Here is a 16391-nt window from a genome sequence, read left to right on the forward strand (position 1 = left end):
AGAAAGGTAAAACAGGGTTATTCACAGACAGCCATTTCTGTGACACCAGAGACACGGGGCATATGTGGCAGGGTTTTCAGACCATAACAGACTACCACATGCACCAACAACAATGACACTTTTCCTCCTGATAGGCTGGGTGTCTTTTACCCTCAGTTTGTGCCAGTGAGGAAGAGCACCCCCATCTCCGAGGAGCAGGTTCTAGCTGATTTGGCCACAGCTGATGCGAGGACGACCCTAGCCAGGGTCAGCCCCCATAAAGCCGTGGGGCCTGATAACACAGCTCGTCGGGTGCTGAGGGACTGTGTAGCCCAGTTAAGAGGTTCTAACAGACATCTTCAACATCTCTCTGGAACAGTCCTCCACTGGCCCCACAGGCTTCAAGGGGACCACTGTCATCCCAGGTGCCCAAGACAGTAGCCTCAACGGAGGGAGATTGAAAATCTGGCTGAGTGGAGCCAGTCCTCAGTGGTGGAGAGGGTCAATAACTTTAAATTCCTCGGTGTTATCATTTCAAAGGATATGTGCTCTGCAGCACTGACCTCAACAATAATGTCATGCTTTGAGTGGCTGGTTATCTATCACATTGAATCTCATCTTCCTGCTGCTTTGAACCCTTTCCAGTTTGCTTATCGCTCAAATCAGTCCACTAGTGATGCCATGGTCTCTGTCCTCTGTTCTGTCCTGTCCCACCTAGAAAATGGTGTCTCACATACCAGGATGCTGTTTATCAATTTCAGCTTGGCATTTAGATCATAATATAAATTTGCCAATGACACAACTGTTGTCAGCAGAATCTCAAATGAGGAGACATACAGGAATGTGATAGATCAAATTGATTAGGTGGTGTCAGTGTCACATCATCAATAAGACCAAGAAATTGATTGAGGACTTCCCCTTCTTGAAGTCCTCAAAGGGATCAGCAGTGGAAATGGTGAGCAGTTTCAAATTCCTGGGTGTCAACATCTCTGAAGATCTATCCTGGGTCCAACATATTGATGCAATTATGAAGACAACAGACAGCTATACTTCATTAGGAATTTGAGGAGATTTGGTATGTTACCAAGTTTCTACAGATGCAGAGTGGAAAGCATTCTAACTACTTGTATCACTGCAGAGGGTTGTAGACTCAGCCAATTCCATCATGGGCAGAAGCCTCCTTTCCATCATGGGCATTTTCAAAAGGCAGTGCCTCAAGAAGGCAACATCCATCTCATTACTATCATCAGAGGTGGTACAAGAGCCTCAAGACCCACATTCAGGAACAGCTTCTCCCCCTTTGCCATCTGATTCTTGAACGGCCCATGAATGTGTGAACACTACCTTGTTATTTCTTTTTCCTTCCACCACTTACTTCTGTAATTTATAGTGATTTTCCATCTTTATACTTTACTACTGCCACAAAACAAAATACTTCATGTCATCTGAGTGTTAATAAATCTCACTGATATTATCCCTAGGTCACTGACAAATATGCATGTGCACTTGAATTACTTCCAGTGTTTTCCATACACGGCACCTCCTGTAGAAAGGCACACCCCCGTCGCCCCTCCTACTGTGCGGCCAAACCCCTTCCTGTCACTAAGAGGTACACACTTGCCTCGTGCCTGGCAGATCAACTCCACCAGCTTAAGTTTCACCTCACAAAACTTGATACAAGCCACCGATTAATTACTTCCACACAGATCACGAGGGGTGAGCCAGGCCCTCTGGATAATTACAAGACTTCAGACAAAAGCAAAAGGAGCCCCAGCTTCTCAAATTGCACTTGTAAGGAGCTGCCGTGTTTTCAAAACACAAGTTTAACGTCCAAATCTGACAAGAGGGAGTTGATAGATACATTGTTAGGTGACGTACTAGACAGATTTTTACAATCTTGCAGATTACCTGTGGGGTTAATCTGCCTCCCACTTGAAATGTCAGGCATTGTTTGATCTGCTGAGTACTATCTCTCCAGTGCAAAAGTGAGAACAGAAACTGGCCCTTCAGCCCACTAATGTCATGGTGAACATCAAGAACATGTCTGCACCAATCGTGCTTTGTTCTCCTCACATTGAGATGAATCCTTGCCAGATTCTGTCTCACATAGAGGCACATAGGAGGCTGAAGAAATCTGGAATGTCCCCTATAACACTCAACTATTTTTCTTTTAATCGATGCATCATTAGTACATTAAATGTTCTGCTGTGACCGCAAGAAACCGGGGAGAGTTGTGGACGTGGCTCAGTGCATCACGGAAACCAACCTTCTCTCCATGGACTCTGTCTACACTTCTATCTCAATAAATCAGCCAGAATAACCAAAGACCCCACCCAGCCTGGATGTTTCTTCCTCCCATCAGGCTTGAAAGCACGTTCCACCAGGCTTAAGGACAGCTTCTATCCCGCTGTTATGAAGACCCCACTCCTAATCCATTCCTTCAAACCAAGGTCAAGGACCAGCTGGTACTTACAGACGTCTGCCGTTTCATCTGATCCGTCTGGACAGTCTTTCTCTCCATCGCACCTCCAGCCTTTTGATATACAGGTTATCCCGTCCTTGCACACAAACTGTTTGGGACTGCAGGTTTTCTGTGCTGTAGGGAGAAGGTGAGCAAACAATGGTGAAGGAACTGCACAAGTCTCAACATTACCAACCCAGGCAAAACAGCACAGGGAACCTGTACACTTTAGATGTACTGTTGGAAGTGTTGACCACTTTGCACTACATTTCCTTTTGATTTTGCTCTAATAGTGTTCTTTCTTGGATAATATTGTATAATTTTTTTTAATGAATGTTGTGTCTCTATGTGGAAGTCAAATCTGGATAAACTCACTCAGAAACCGTATAACTATAAACCTTTATTCAAAGCCTCCGGGGCACTTCAGTTAGTCGCTCAAACAGGAACAGTCTCCTGCTCCATCCAGCAACTAACTGGCAGTTCCCCTTACAGAACAGATATAGATGCTCCCACACATACCAAGCTGGAGCCGGCCTTATCTATATGCATGACAGTACAGAGAGGCAAATTACATAATAGATACAGTGGCCAATACAAAGGACAGGCTGGAACGGTCTTATCTATGTTCATGACTGCACAAAGAGACAAGGACCTTGAAGCACTAACTGCAAGAAATATGGCTCAGCATGGCTTACCGCATCTGTTGATCATCATCGGTTTCTTACAGAAAAACAGGCTGCTATTGTTTAATTGACCATGTTAACCCTTTACATACTTTATCATCTAATAGATTCCCATTGCACCTGTGTACAATGTACAGTCGGCACTCCTTATCCGCGGGGGATTGGTTTCGGGGCCCCCCGCAGATACCAAAAAACACGGATGGTCAAGTTGGTGAACTTTAGGACCTGGCGGAGCTCCAGACCGTACTTAACCTGTCTCAGTGTGGTGGAGTTTAGGACCCGGCGGAGATCAGGACCCGCCGCCCACAGTGTTTCTGTTCTGTCGACAGGAAGCGATCACGATTGAAAATAAAGTGGAAATAATAAAGCCTTTGGAAAGAAGTGAAATGACATCGGGTCATTGGAAAAGTGTTAGGCTACAGTCAGTCAACGATCGGAACAATTTTAAAGGATAAAGTGAGAATAATGGAGCATGTGAAGTCCCTGCCCCGATGAAAGCTACAATTATTACTAAGCAACGCAGTGGTTTGATTATTGAAATACATACTTTTCTTAAGTGTTTTATATGCATAGAAAGGTAAAATATATACTATATACTAAGACACATGTTTGACTGACTGACGCTAAATAATACCGAGTGTACCTGTTCCAACTTAGAGAACTTCTGTTTTTTTTTCTTGATCCCGATCCGCGGTAACCTATGCACATCCTCCCGTATAAAAACATACTTTAAATCATCTCTAGATTACTTATAATACCTACTACAATGTAAATAGTTGTTATACTGTATTGTTTAGGGAATAATGACAAGAAAAAAGTCTGTACATGCTCAAACAAAGAGTGATGGAGAAAGAACTTGTGGGCTTTTCTGATCCGCGGTTGGTGGAATCCGCGCATGCAGAACCCGTGAATAAGAAGGGCCAACTGTACTTGTGCATGTGAAACCAAACAATACATTTACTTCAACAAATTTTAAAAGGAATTTAGAAAGCGTGAATGTTGCCACTGGTGAGAGTCTCAAACAAGGGGACAGAATTACAGGATTAAGGGGTGGGTTGGGTCATTTAGCCCTAAGCTGTGGGGACAACTTCTCAGATGGAGGGGACTGTCTGGAATTTTCTTTCCCCCCCCCCCCCCCCCAAGAGGGATGAAGGCCTGATCATGGGTGAAGTTTAAGAGTCCTCAGCCAGTCACGTAACCTCTACTTCCTCCGGAAGCTGAGGAAATTCTACATGACCAAGGGTTTCGGCCCAAAACATCGTTACTACCTCCTCCCATAGATGCTGTCTGGCCTGCTGAGTTCTGCCAGCATTTTGTGTTTTTATTAACCCTCACAAATTTACTTTTTACAGATCTGACCATGGACTCATCTCCACCTACCTGCCTTTTCTCCATAACCCGCAATTCCTCTACTATGCAAAATTTTACCCAACCTTGTCTTAAATATATTTACTGAGGTAGCCTCCACTGCTTCATTGGGCAGAGAATGCCACAGATTCAGCATTCTCTGGGAAAAGCAGTTCCTCCTCATCTCTATCCTAAATCTACTGCCCCGCAATCTTGAGACTATGTCCCCTAGTTCTCACCTACCAGTGGAAACAACTTTGTTGCCTCTATTTTATCTATCCTCTTCATAATTTTATATGTTTCTATAAGATCTCCTCTCATTCTTCTGAATTCCAGTGAGTACAGTCCCAGGTAACTCAATCTCCCCTCATAGTCTAACCTCCTCATCTCTGGAATCAACCTGGTGAACCTCCTATCACAGAAGATATACAAGGACCTCTTGTACACTAGAAATGGGTTCTTAATCTCCCAATATATCTTACCTTGACAATTGCACCTTATCGTCTGCCTGCACTCTCTCTGTAACTGTGACACTTCATTCTGCATTGTTATTTCTTTACCCCTGTTCTACCATTATGTACTGATGTGACGAAATGATCTGCATGCATGGTATGCAAAGTTTCCTTCACCCTTTGGGGGAGGGTGTGGAAATTAATGGTCAAAAGATGAAAAGCAACAACTGTAGCACAGAAGGACATGGGCAGATCAGCCGGATTTGCATTGAGATGTGGGACAGGTTTGATGGGCCAAGTGGCCTTCTACCTCCATGCAGAGATGGAAAAACACAATGTGCCAAAGCCTCTTGTGGAGTAAACAAAGCAATAGGGCTATCAAAATTCTGGACACAAACTTGAAGTATCCAGCTCAGTAAGTCCTCTGACCTCATTAACTAGTGGCACACAGGCTGCATTGTAATAAAGCGTGCTGGATAACTGATCTGTGAGAACAATGCGCGTTTAGTCACAGACCACGGGGAGCGAAGTAGAGACTCCTCCCTTGGGCATGAGCTGGTCCATGTAAGGAGTGAGGCCCATCCCAACACAACACCTGAGAAAAGGTTCTTTGGATTGAACCTCTCGGCTGCAAGTGAGAGACAGGACGAAGGGGGTGGTCTGGAAAAGGGGGCTCTGGGGTGGGGCTGGCTTCCCTGGAGCAAAGGAGGCTGAGGACTAACACGACTGAAATCTATAGGATTATGAGGGACATGGATAAAGTGGACGATCAACAGTCTTTTCCAAGGGTAGGGGAAGGTAGAACAGCGTAGAACAGCACAGAACATAAACAGGCCCTTCAGCCCACCAGTTGTGCCAAATTAATTAAGCTGGCAATTAAACACCAAACAAATCCCTTCTGCCTATACAATGTCCACGTTCATCCATACTCTGCATATCCATGTGCCTATCCAAGAGCATCTTAAACACCTCTATATTTTTCTCCACCACCACCCTGGCAGCACATTCCAGGCATCCATCACTGTAAAACATGCCCTGCACACTCCTTTTTAACTCTTCCCCCCTCACCTTAAAGGCATGGCCTCTGCTATTACACTTTTCAACCCCAGGGGAAAAAAAAGGCACTACCTATTTTATCTGTGCCTCTCAATCTTATAAACCTCTAACAGGTCACCACTCCACAGAAAAGAACCCAGCCTCTCCTTGTAGCTCATGCCCTCCAATCCAGGCAGCATCCTGGTAAACAGCCTCTGCTCCCTCTCCAAAGTCTCCACACCCTTCCTGTAACGGGGAGACCAGAAATGCACACAATACTCCAAGTGCAGCCGGACCAGTTTTATAAGAGACTTGAATCAAGAGTCTGGAAACTATGTTGTAGATTTATAACCCCAACAGATTCACAGGTGTTGTCACCTCACCTTGAAGAATTTTTTTGGGCCCTGAATGGTAGTAAAGATGGCGGTGGAGGGGCAGCTATAGCACTTGTTCCACTTGCAAGTATAAGTGTCAGGAGAGAGGTCAGTGGGGAGGGATGAATGGACAAGAGAGACATGAAGAGAGTGACCCCTGTAGAAAGCAGGGAGCGGTGAAAGATGCGTTTGGGGGTGGGATCCTGTTGGAGATGGTGGAGGTTCTGGAGAATTATGTGCTGGACACAGAGTCTGGTGGGGTGGTAGGTGAGGACAAGAGGAACCCTATCACTAGAGGGTGGCAGGAGGATGGGGTGAGAGCAGACATGCATGAAATGGAAGAGAGCAGAGTTCCCCTGTAAGGGCTCTGTCTACACTTCACGCTGCCTCAGTATAATCAGAAACCCCACCCACTCCAGGCATTCTCTTCTCCCCTGCTATCAGGCAGAAGATACAAAATCATGAAACTATGCCCACCGTGCTCAAGGACAGCTTCTATCATAAAACATAATCTATGTTTACTGAATGGTGCCCTAATACAATAAAATGCACTTTTGACATCTCAGTTTACCTCCCCGTGGCCCATGCACCTTATCTGCCTGCACTTTCTCTGTAACTGTAACACTCCATTTTACATTTTGGTATTGTTTGTACCTCAATGGAATGTAAAACCAAGTTTTACTGTCATGAGCCAATTTACCTCTCTCTCACTTTAAAGCTTTGCCCTCTAGTGTTGAGCATTTCTACACTGGGGGGGGAGGGAGGGGAAGAGATACTGATTGTCTACTCTGGCCTCTCAGTCTATGTTGCTTCAGAAAAAAAACCCAAGTTTAGCCAGCCTCTCCTTATACCCCATGCCCTCTAATCCTGGTTAAACCTCTTCGGCGCCCTCCACACCCTTTTTATAATGAGGTAACCAAAACTGCAAACTCCCCTTAAAACCATTCAGAATGCTGGAGGAACTCAGCAGGTCAGGTAGCATTTACGGAGGGGAATAAACAGTTGACGTTTCGGGTCGATAGTCCTGTTGAAGGGTCTCAGCCGAAAACATCAACTGTTTATCCCCCTCCGTACACTGCCTGGCCTGCTGAGTTGCTCCAGCATTTCCATGCTCAAGATTTCCAGCATCAGCAGAATCTTGTGTTTGTACTCCTTAAAACCAGCTGAACATAATGCTTTGCCCAACTTGTCCAAACCGTCCCTTACTGTCAAATTTTACTGGAGTTCCAAAAGCAGGAAACAGGTGGGGGTGGAACAGCCCCTACAAATTCAAAGGTCTGACATACGTACGTGCTCATTCATACGATGGCAGAGTTAGTTCCTGTTCTTTACTTTCAGTAATTGCTTTGTCATATCAATCTTATGAATGGCATCAAAAGCACACAAGGAAACTGCGGTGTGTTTTTTCTCTAATTCAGCAGTCACTATGTATTGCCTAAAGGCCTGATATTGCCGTAGCCCTGATATTCACTTCTGTGTCGCTCTACGCTGTAGCGAGCATGCGTTGGTGTGCGCCAAAACGCTAGTTGGCAGTGGGGTTTCTATGCCACTGTGTTGAGTTTCTTCGTGAGAGACATGGACGAGGAAATGCATTTCAAACATTTTTGCATGTCAGCAGGTAGATTTGATGATTTGGTTCATCTATTTCGCATCGGTGTACAGACATGGCAGAGAAGAAGCAATGGAAATGTGATGCCATCAAGCGGACCAATCACAGTTGTGGTTTGCGTCGCCGCAACGTGAGTTACTTTTCTGGAGAGGTGCACATCATCCTACAGCGTCCAAATCAGCCTTGACTTGCTACTCACAGAAGCTCATTTCTCTTGTTACTGTCTTGCACAACCATTAAGAAATACAAAGCAGAATGCATGAAGCTGCAGAGGCGTAGACAGAGTCCATGAAAAGGAAACTTCCCAGATGCGCTGAGCTGGGTCCACAACTTGTCACCAAGTACTAACAATTTTCTACAGATGTACTGTTTGAAGTGTCCTGACTGTTTGCATCACGGTCTGGTACGGCAATACGAATGTGCAGGAATGTAAGAAGCTGCAGAGTCATGGACTCTGCCCAGTACATCACGGACACATCCCTCCCCACCATGGGTAGTATCTACAGGAAGTGCTGCCTCAAGAAGGCAACGCCCATCATCAGAGATCCCCACCATCCGGGCCATCCCATCTTGTCACAGCTCCCATCGGGCAGGAGGTACAGAAGCCTGAAGTCCCACACCACCAGGTTCAGGAACAGCTACTTCCCTTCAACCATTCGGTACCTGAACCAACCGGCACAACCCTGATCACCACCTCAGTACAGCAACACAGTGACCACTCTGCACTATGATGGACTGTGTTTTTGTTCTAATTGTGGTCTTTCCAGTGGAAAAGTATCAGCACTACCTTCTCAAGGGTAACTAGGGATGGGCAATAAAATGCTGGCTCAGCCTGAGAAATCCACTTCCCTTGAATCAACAAAATATACCTGTATACCTGAGAAATGAGCAATGGGCCAAATTTATTGCTCAAGACCTTCCAAGCCACATCAGAGCGGCGGAAACAAGCTGGTAGGCTAATCCGTTCTGTGGAAAAAGCAGCATTTGAGAACCAGCCGTTTATCTCAAGCAGGCAATTTAGAAAGGCAATAAACGAAGTATTATCCCCAGCATTGCATAAACATAAAACCCAATAAACCTCTCAGCAGCAAGGCCAGACTGATCAACAATGTCAGCTGGAGAAGGCTTCAATTCATTTCCTTCTTGCCAGAGAGGGGAAACAACGTCCCGGTAATCCTCTAAGCTGGCAGACTAAACCTATCTGACAAAGCTCCCCGCCGTCAATGGCCCCTATTCAGAAACTGCCTCCAGCTCATCAGGCACCCAAGCCAACAGGAGACAAGGGAGACCTGGACTCCATCCTGACCTCCCAAGGCATCCCACCCGGACACTTCTCGCTGCCTCAGTAAAGCAGCCAGCATAAGCAAAGACCCCACCCACACCAGACATTTTGTCTTCTCCTACAGGGCGGAAGATACAGAAATCAGGACCACAGGCTCAAGGATCTAAGACTATTAAATGCTCTCCTAGTGCAATAAGATGGATTCTTAATGTCAAGATCGACTCGCCCTGGTTCTTGCACCTTATTCTCTAACTGTACTGCACTTTCTCTGTAACTGTGACACTTTATTCTGCATTCTGTTATTGTTTTACCTTGTTCAACCTCAATACACTGTGTAATGATCTGATCTGAATGAACAGTATGGAAGACAAGCTTTTCACTGTACATGTGACAATAATAAACCAATTCCAGTACCACCTTATTCGACAATATAGACAGTCTCCAGTTAATTAAAGGGGTCAGTCCTGCAAGTTAAGTACATTTTACAATAGACAACTTGTAGCACCAAAAGGCCTGTTCACCTGCTGTACAAACTTAAAAAGATGGGCATTAGAATTGGTTTATTATTGTCACATCTACCAAGGTGAAGTAAAAAGCTTGTCTTTCACACTGTTCATTCAGATCAGACCATCACACAGTGCATTGAGGTAGAACAAGGTCAAACAATAACAGAATGCAAAATAAAGTGTCACAGTTACAGAGAAAGCACAGTGTAGGTAGACAATAAGGTGCAAGATCATAATCAGGTAGACTGTAAAGTCAAAAGTCCAATATAAGGTACTATGGAATTTGTTGGGTAGTCTTTTAACAGTAGGGTAGAAACTATGGGGTTCAGCCTGGTGGCACATGCTTTCAGGCTTTTGTATCTTTTGCCCGATGGAAGAGGGGAGAAGAGAGCTGTGGGTGGTGGCAATTATATATCTTCACTTCAGATGTATGTTAAATATTTTACTAACTACAGCTGTACAGTGGAGAGCATTCTGACTGGGTGCATCACCGTCTGGTGTGGAGTCTCCAGTGCAGAGGATCACAAGAGACTGCAGAGGGTTGTAGACTCAGTCAGCTCCATCACAGGCACAAACCTCCCCAACATTGAGGACAAGTTAAAGAGGCAGGGTCTCAGAAAGGCGTCATCCATCACCAAGGATCCCCACCATCCAGGACATGCCCTCTTCTCCTTACTATCATCATAGAGGAGGTACAGGAGCCTAAAGACTCACACTCAATGATACAGGAACAGCTTCTTCCACTGTCAGATTTCTGAACAGTCCATGAACACTATTTTGTGTTTTTTTTGCACCATTAAATTACTGATCTCAGAAAGGCGGTGCAGACGAGGGGCCGAATGTTCTACTTCTGCACCTATTGTCTATTGTCTACTACAGATTACCAAGTAAAATATGTTTTTACACTGTACTGATGCCACTGAACAGCACGTCACACCATATCATGCAGTGATAATAAACCTGATTCAGATGTCTCCCTGCGTCTCCACAAAAGCCTTTCAAGCCCACTGCCAAACCCATTCCATTCCCATCAATTCCCTCCCAAATTCTACCCACCATCCACACACACCAGGGGAGGATTCAGAGCTGATTGACCCAACCCCGCATGTGGTTGGGACATGGGAGGGAACTGAAGCACCTGTGGAAAATCCACAGGGTCACAGGGAGAACTTGCAATCTCCACACACATACATAACGGAGGTCCGGATCGAACCCGGGTCTCCAAAACTGAGGGACAGCAGCTCCACCTCCCACACCAGTGTGCCAACAGTCCCAGCCCCCTCCATATCATCTGATGTTTATCCTGTGACTTTAATGCACCCTTGATCTTAAATGCCTTTAATCAGCTTTCAGAACATTAATTAAATTTGTAATTCTATTCTTCTGTTCTACAAAGCCTAATTACAACGTTACTCAAGCAAGAATATTTCTGCCTCCTCAATGTGCAGGGGATTACACAGAATGGAATAATCCATTCAGTTCTGGTCACCCCATTACAGGAAGGGTGTGGGGGCTTTGAAGAGGTTCACCAGGATGCTGCCTGGATTGGAGAGCACGAGCAATAAGGAGAGGCTGGACAAACTTGGGAGCAGCGGAGGCTGAGGGGAGATCTGATAGAGGTTTATAAGAGGCATAACACAGAATGTTGAGCATCTGAAATCTGCTGACAGGTGGTAGTGCAGGCAGGTACTAAATGTTGAAAAGGCTCTTGCAATCAAGGCACTGATTACAGAAGCCAGGATGTTCTGTTGTAGCAGTACAAGATGTTTTCAAAGCCACACTAGGAATATTGTGTACAGTTTTGGTCACTCTGCTCTAGGAAAAATCGTCATTAAGCTGGATGATGCAACTAGACTCTAGGGACTGAGTGATAAGAGAGGTTGAGCAGATTGAGAGTCTTTTCATTGGAGCAGAGGACTGAGAGCAACCTTATAAAATCATGAGGGGCAAAGACAGGGTGAATGCAACAGTTCTTTTCCCCCCTCCACAGGGTTGGGGAATCAATAACACAGGTTTAACATAAAACAGGTGGTTTAATAGGGAGACATTTTCCATTTAGAGGGCAGTCCCTATACACAAGCTACCAGAGGAAGTGGTTGAGGTAGGTACAGTAACAACATTTAAGTCACTTGGATAGGAAATGTTCAGAGGGATATGGGACAAACACAGGCGACTGGGACTGGGACTGGCTTAGATGGAAATCTTGGTCAGCATACACCATTCGGGCCAAAAGGCCTGTGTTGCTTGACTTCACACACGCGCGCGCACACACACACACAATACAATCCATGGTGAAGAGATGTCGTGATTAAAGACCCAGAGGATCAGGTTTCAGGCTAGCCAGGAAGCTGTCACCCAGAACGCACCCCATCAGCTATCAGTTTATGGAAAATGTCAGAAGCTTAGCACGCTTTCCTTTCCTGCTCCCTGCCTCCCCACCCAAAATCCTTTCTCCAAAGTTGCAGCCACAGGTGGTCAACTATTTTCAGCCTGGGTCGGGTTTCAGGAAGTAATGCAAAATCAAAACAGAAGACAGTTTAACTCTTTCCTACTGGTTGGGGGGGGTGGTGAAGGAGGTGAAAACACACACTCACTGTATTTCATGCTTGCTGTTCCTCCCTGGGGTCCTCCAGCCCCTGACCTACTCCTGTAGTCACTGTGGCAGACAGAAGGGTCAGTGGTGAAAAGGGTGGGCAGTTTCAAGTTCCTGGGTGTTAACATCTTAGAGGATGTATCCTGGGCCCACTAACTATATTGATGCAATCACAAAGGTGGCAAACAAGCAGCTCTACTTCATTAGCAGTTTGAGGAGATTTATTACATCAAAGATCCTTGTGAATTTCTAGCTACAGCGGACAGTATGGTGACGGGCTACTCAAGCCTGGCAGGGAGGCAGGTACCAAAGCTCCATACACAGGATCACAAGTGGCTGCAGAGTGTTGCAGCTCCATCACGGGCATAATCCTTTCTACTAGAGGACATCAAGAGGTGGTTTCTCAAAAAAGCAGCATCCATCACTGGGGACCTCACCATCGAGGATATGCTCTCGTTCCTACCATCAAGGTGGTGGTACAGGAGCCCAAAGACACACGCACAGCAATTCAGAAATGGCCTCTTCTCATCTGCCATCAGATTTCTGAATGACCCATGAACACTACTTCATTATTCTTTTCCTTTTACACTAGTTAATAATTTATTTGCACTCAGTGTATCACTGCCACAAAACCACAAGTTTCACATCATGTGAGAGAGTAATAATAAATCTAATTCTGGTCAGTGGAGATTCCAGGATACGGTGACTAGGTGACAACATCGATTTGGATTCAGATTTAATATCACCGACTTATACAACATGAAATCTGTTGTCGAGCAGCAGCACCACAGAGCAAAGGCAAATTCTATAATTACAAAACAATAGCACAGAAAAGGAAACGAGGCAGTATTCAAGGACTTTCAGAAATCTGGTAGTTGAGGGGAAGAAGCTGTTCCTGAATCACTGAGTGTGGGTCTTCAGGCTCCTGTACCTCCTCTCTGATGGCAGTAATGAAAAGTGGGCATATCCCGTAAAAAAATCTGCAGTGATGGATGCGCCTTCTTGAGGCATCGCCTCTTGAAAATTTCCTCAATGGTGGGGAGGGAGGGCTGTGCTCCCTCTGCAGCCTCCATACCAACCTGTTGCAAGCCTCACTCTGAACAATACATTCCTGTTACAGAGCTAGATCCTAGCAGAGGCAGCAAAAGACACACCCATCCAAAGCTCTATGCGGAGAGAACAAAATAAGAGCCAGTCCAGCGGAGCACTCTTCCAGTGAGAACATGGGCTTCTCCTTGGATACTCGAGTTTCGTCTCGTGAGGTCAGTGGGTTAATCTTTCAATCCTCTCAATCTTTCCAATCCATTTACTTTACATCTTTTAAATGGTGTTAATGTACCTGCCTCTACCACTTCCTCTGACAGCTTGTTCCTTATATGGACCATCTTTTGAGTGAGAATGCAATTCAGTTTCTTATTAAATTTCTCACCTTTAACTTGTGCCCTCTAGTTTTTGATTCCTCAACCCTAAGGTAAGGACTGTGTACATTCACCCCATGAATGCACCTAGTGGTTTTATACACTAGGGTTATACCCTTCCACCTCACAATCTCCTACACTCCAAGGAACAAGTGCTAGCCTTTCCAATCTCTCCCCATAATTCAGCCCCAGAATCCTGGCAGCATCCTCTTACACCTCTCCAGCTAAATATGTCATCTTTCCTCCAAGTGGGTGAGAAAACCGTACACTACACTCTGGGTGTGGTCTCCTCAACATCTGACATGACTATAACATTACAAATGTCTCAGTAATGTACAGGATCGTAGGTTAATCAGCCATTGTGAATCTTACAACCCCATCCCCAAAGACTTTGGGACAGTCAATGGGAATGGGGGAGGGGGAGGATATGAAATAGGATGAGTGTAGATATGTGAATGGTCTGCCTGGACTCTCTGCGCCGAAGGACTATTCCTGCTTATTGTCACTAACCTGGACATTCAAACCATGACATAGACTATACAATAAATAACAAGTCGCTGATGAGTGTAGGGGAGTACAAGCACACAACGCACTGAAGGCATCTGTACAAGTGGACTGTAGAAAGTAGCCATGCACTTAGGACGCTAACCTCAGTCAGGACATTCAGTTTACGAGTATGATATCACGCGACAGTTATACAAGTCATTGGTGAGAGCTTACTTGGAGTGTTGAATACAGTTTGATCATCGTGTTACAAGACATTGTCAAGCTGGAGAGGATGTAAAGAAGAATTACAAGACTCTTCCTGGACCAGAGAGTCTGAGTAAAAGGGAGAACTTGGCCACAGTGGATCCTTAATCCCTGGAAAGTGGAGAATGACTTTACCAAGTCATGAGTTATATATATATATCAAGTGTTAAGTCAGTCTTTTCCCCAACAGGGGAAATGATCGCTCTGGACCTGTACTCACTGGAATTTAGAAGAATGAAGGGGAATCTCATTGAGACCATCAATTGTTGAAAAGCCTTAATAGAGTGGAGGTGGGGAGGATGTTTCCTATAATGGGGGAGTCTAGGACCAGAGGACACAGATAGAGTGGATGTGGAGAGGATGTTTCCTGTAGTGGGGGAGTCTAGGACCAGAGGACACAGATAGAGTGGATGTGGAGAGGATGTTTCCCATGGTGGGGGAGTCTAGGACCAGAGGACACAGATAGAGTGGATGTGGAGAGGATGTTTCCTATAGTGGGGGAGTCTAGGACCAGAGGACACAGATAGAGTGGATGTGGAGAGGATGTTTCCTGTAGTGGGGAAGTCTAGGACCAGAGGACACAGATAGAGTGGATGTGGAGAGGATGTTTCCTGTAGTGGGGGAGTCTAGGACCAGAGGGCACAGATAGAGTGGATGTGGAGAGGATGTTTCCTGTAGTGGGGGAGTCTAGGACCAGAGGACACAGATAGAGTGGATGTGGAGAGGATGCTTCCTATAGTGGGGGAGTCTAGGACCAGAGGACACAGATAGAGTGGATGTGGAGAGGATGTTTCCTGTAGTGGGGGAGTCTAGGACCAGAGGACACAGATAGAGTGGATGTGGAGAGGATGTTTCCTGTAGTGGGGGAGTCTAGGACCAGAGGGCACAGATAGAGTGGATGTGGAGAGGATGTTTCCTGTAGTGGGGGAGTCTAGGACCAGAGGACACAGATAGAGTGGATGTGGAGAGGATGCTTCCTATAGTGGGGGAGTCTAGGACCAGAGGACACAGATAGAGTGGATGTGGAGAGGATGTTTCCTGTAGTGGGGGAGTCTAGGACCAGAGGACACAGATAGAGTGGGTGTGGAGAGGATGTTTCCTATAGAGGGGGTGTCTAGGACCAGAGGACACAGATAGAGTGGAGGTGGGGAGGATGTTTCCTATAGTGGGGGAGTCTAGGACCAGAGGGCACAGATAGAGTGGATGTGGAGAGGATGTTTCCTGTAGTGGGGGAGTCTAGGACCAGAGGACACAGATAGAGTGGGTGTGGAGAGGATGTTTCCTATAGAGGGGGTGTCTAGGACCAGAGGACACAGATAGAGTGGAGGTGGGGAGGATGTTTCCTATAGTGGGGGAGTCTAGGACCAGAGGGCACAGACTCAGAATACAAAGTCATCTCTTTAGAACAGAGATGAGGAGACATTTCTTTAGCCAGAATGTGAGAAACCTGTGGAATTCATTGCCACAGACGCAGTGGAGGCCAAGTCATTGGGAATATTTAAAGCAGAGGTTGATGGGCCCTTGGTTATTAAGGGAGTCAAAGGTTTCAGGAAGAAGGCAGTAGAATGGGATCGAGGGGGGAAATAAATCAGCCAGGATTGAATGGTCGGGCAGACACGATGACCTAAATGCTCCAATGTACATGGAAATGAGGGACTTGGAGGGTTATGGGCTGAATGTGGGCAACTGGGACTAGCAGGGAGGATGTAATGGAGAGCATGGACCAGTAGGGCCGAAGGACCTCTTTCGTTGCTGCATGACTGACTAGTGTTGTGTACAATTAGACAACCTGGCAGGGTTTCAAAGATCTGTCCCTGCTCCGGTTCCAGCAAGTGAAAAGCTGATGAGACACTAATGAATTGACAGCTCAGTGGGAAGTGTGTCTTGTTTTAAAACCACAAA

At 45.8% G+C, this 16391-nt stretch overlaps 1 protein-coding gene across 1 annotated transcript in view; it reads right to left on the bottom strand.

Annotated features, from left to right (window-relative positions):
• Positions 1 to 16391, bottom strand: part of LOC132384773 (low-density lipoprotein receptor-related protein 1-like) — a 337602-nt gene that overhangs the window by 304853 nt on the left and 16358 nt on the right. Inside the window, 1 exon segment of the mRNA XM_059956253.1 lies at positions 2453 to 2575. Within this exon segment, the coding sequence (XP_059812236.1) occupies positions 2453 to 2575 (123 nt within the window).

This window comes from Hypanus sabinus, chromosome X1, assembly GCF_030144855.1.
Source record: "Hypanus sabinus isolate sHypSab1 chromosome X1, sHypSab1.hap1, whole genome shotgun sequence".
NCBI lineage: Eukaryota > Metazoa > Chordata > Chondrichthyes > Myliobatiformes > Dasyatidae > Hypanus > Hypanus sabinus.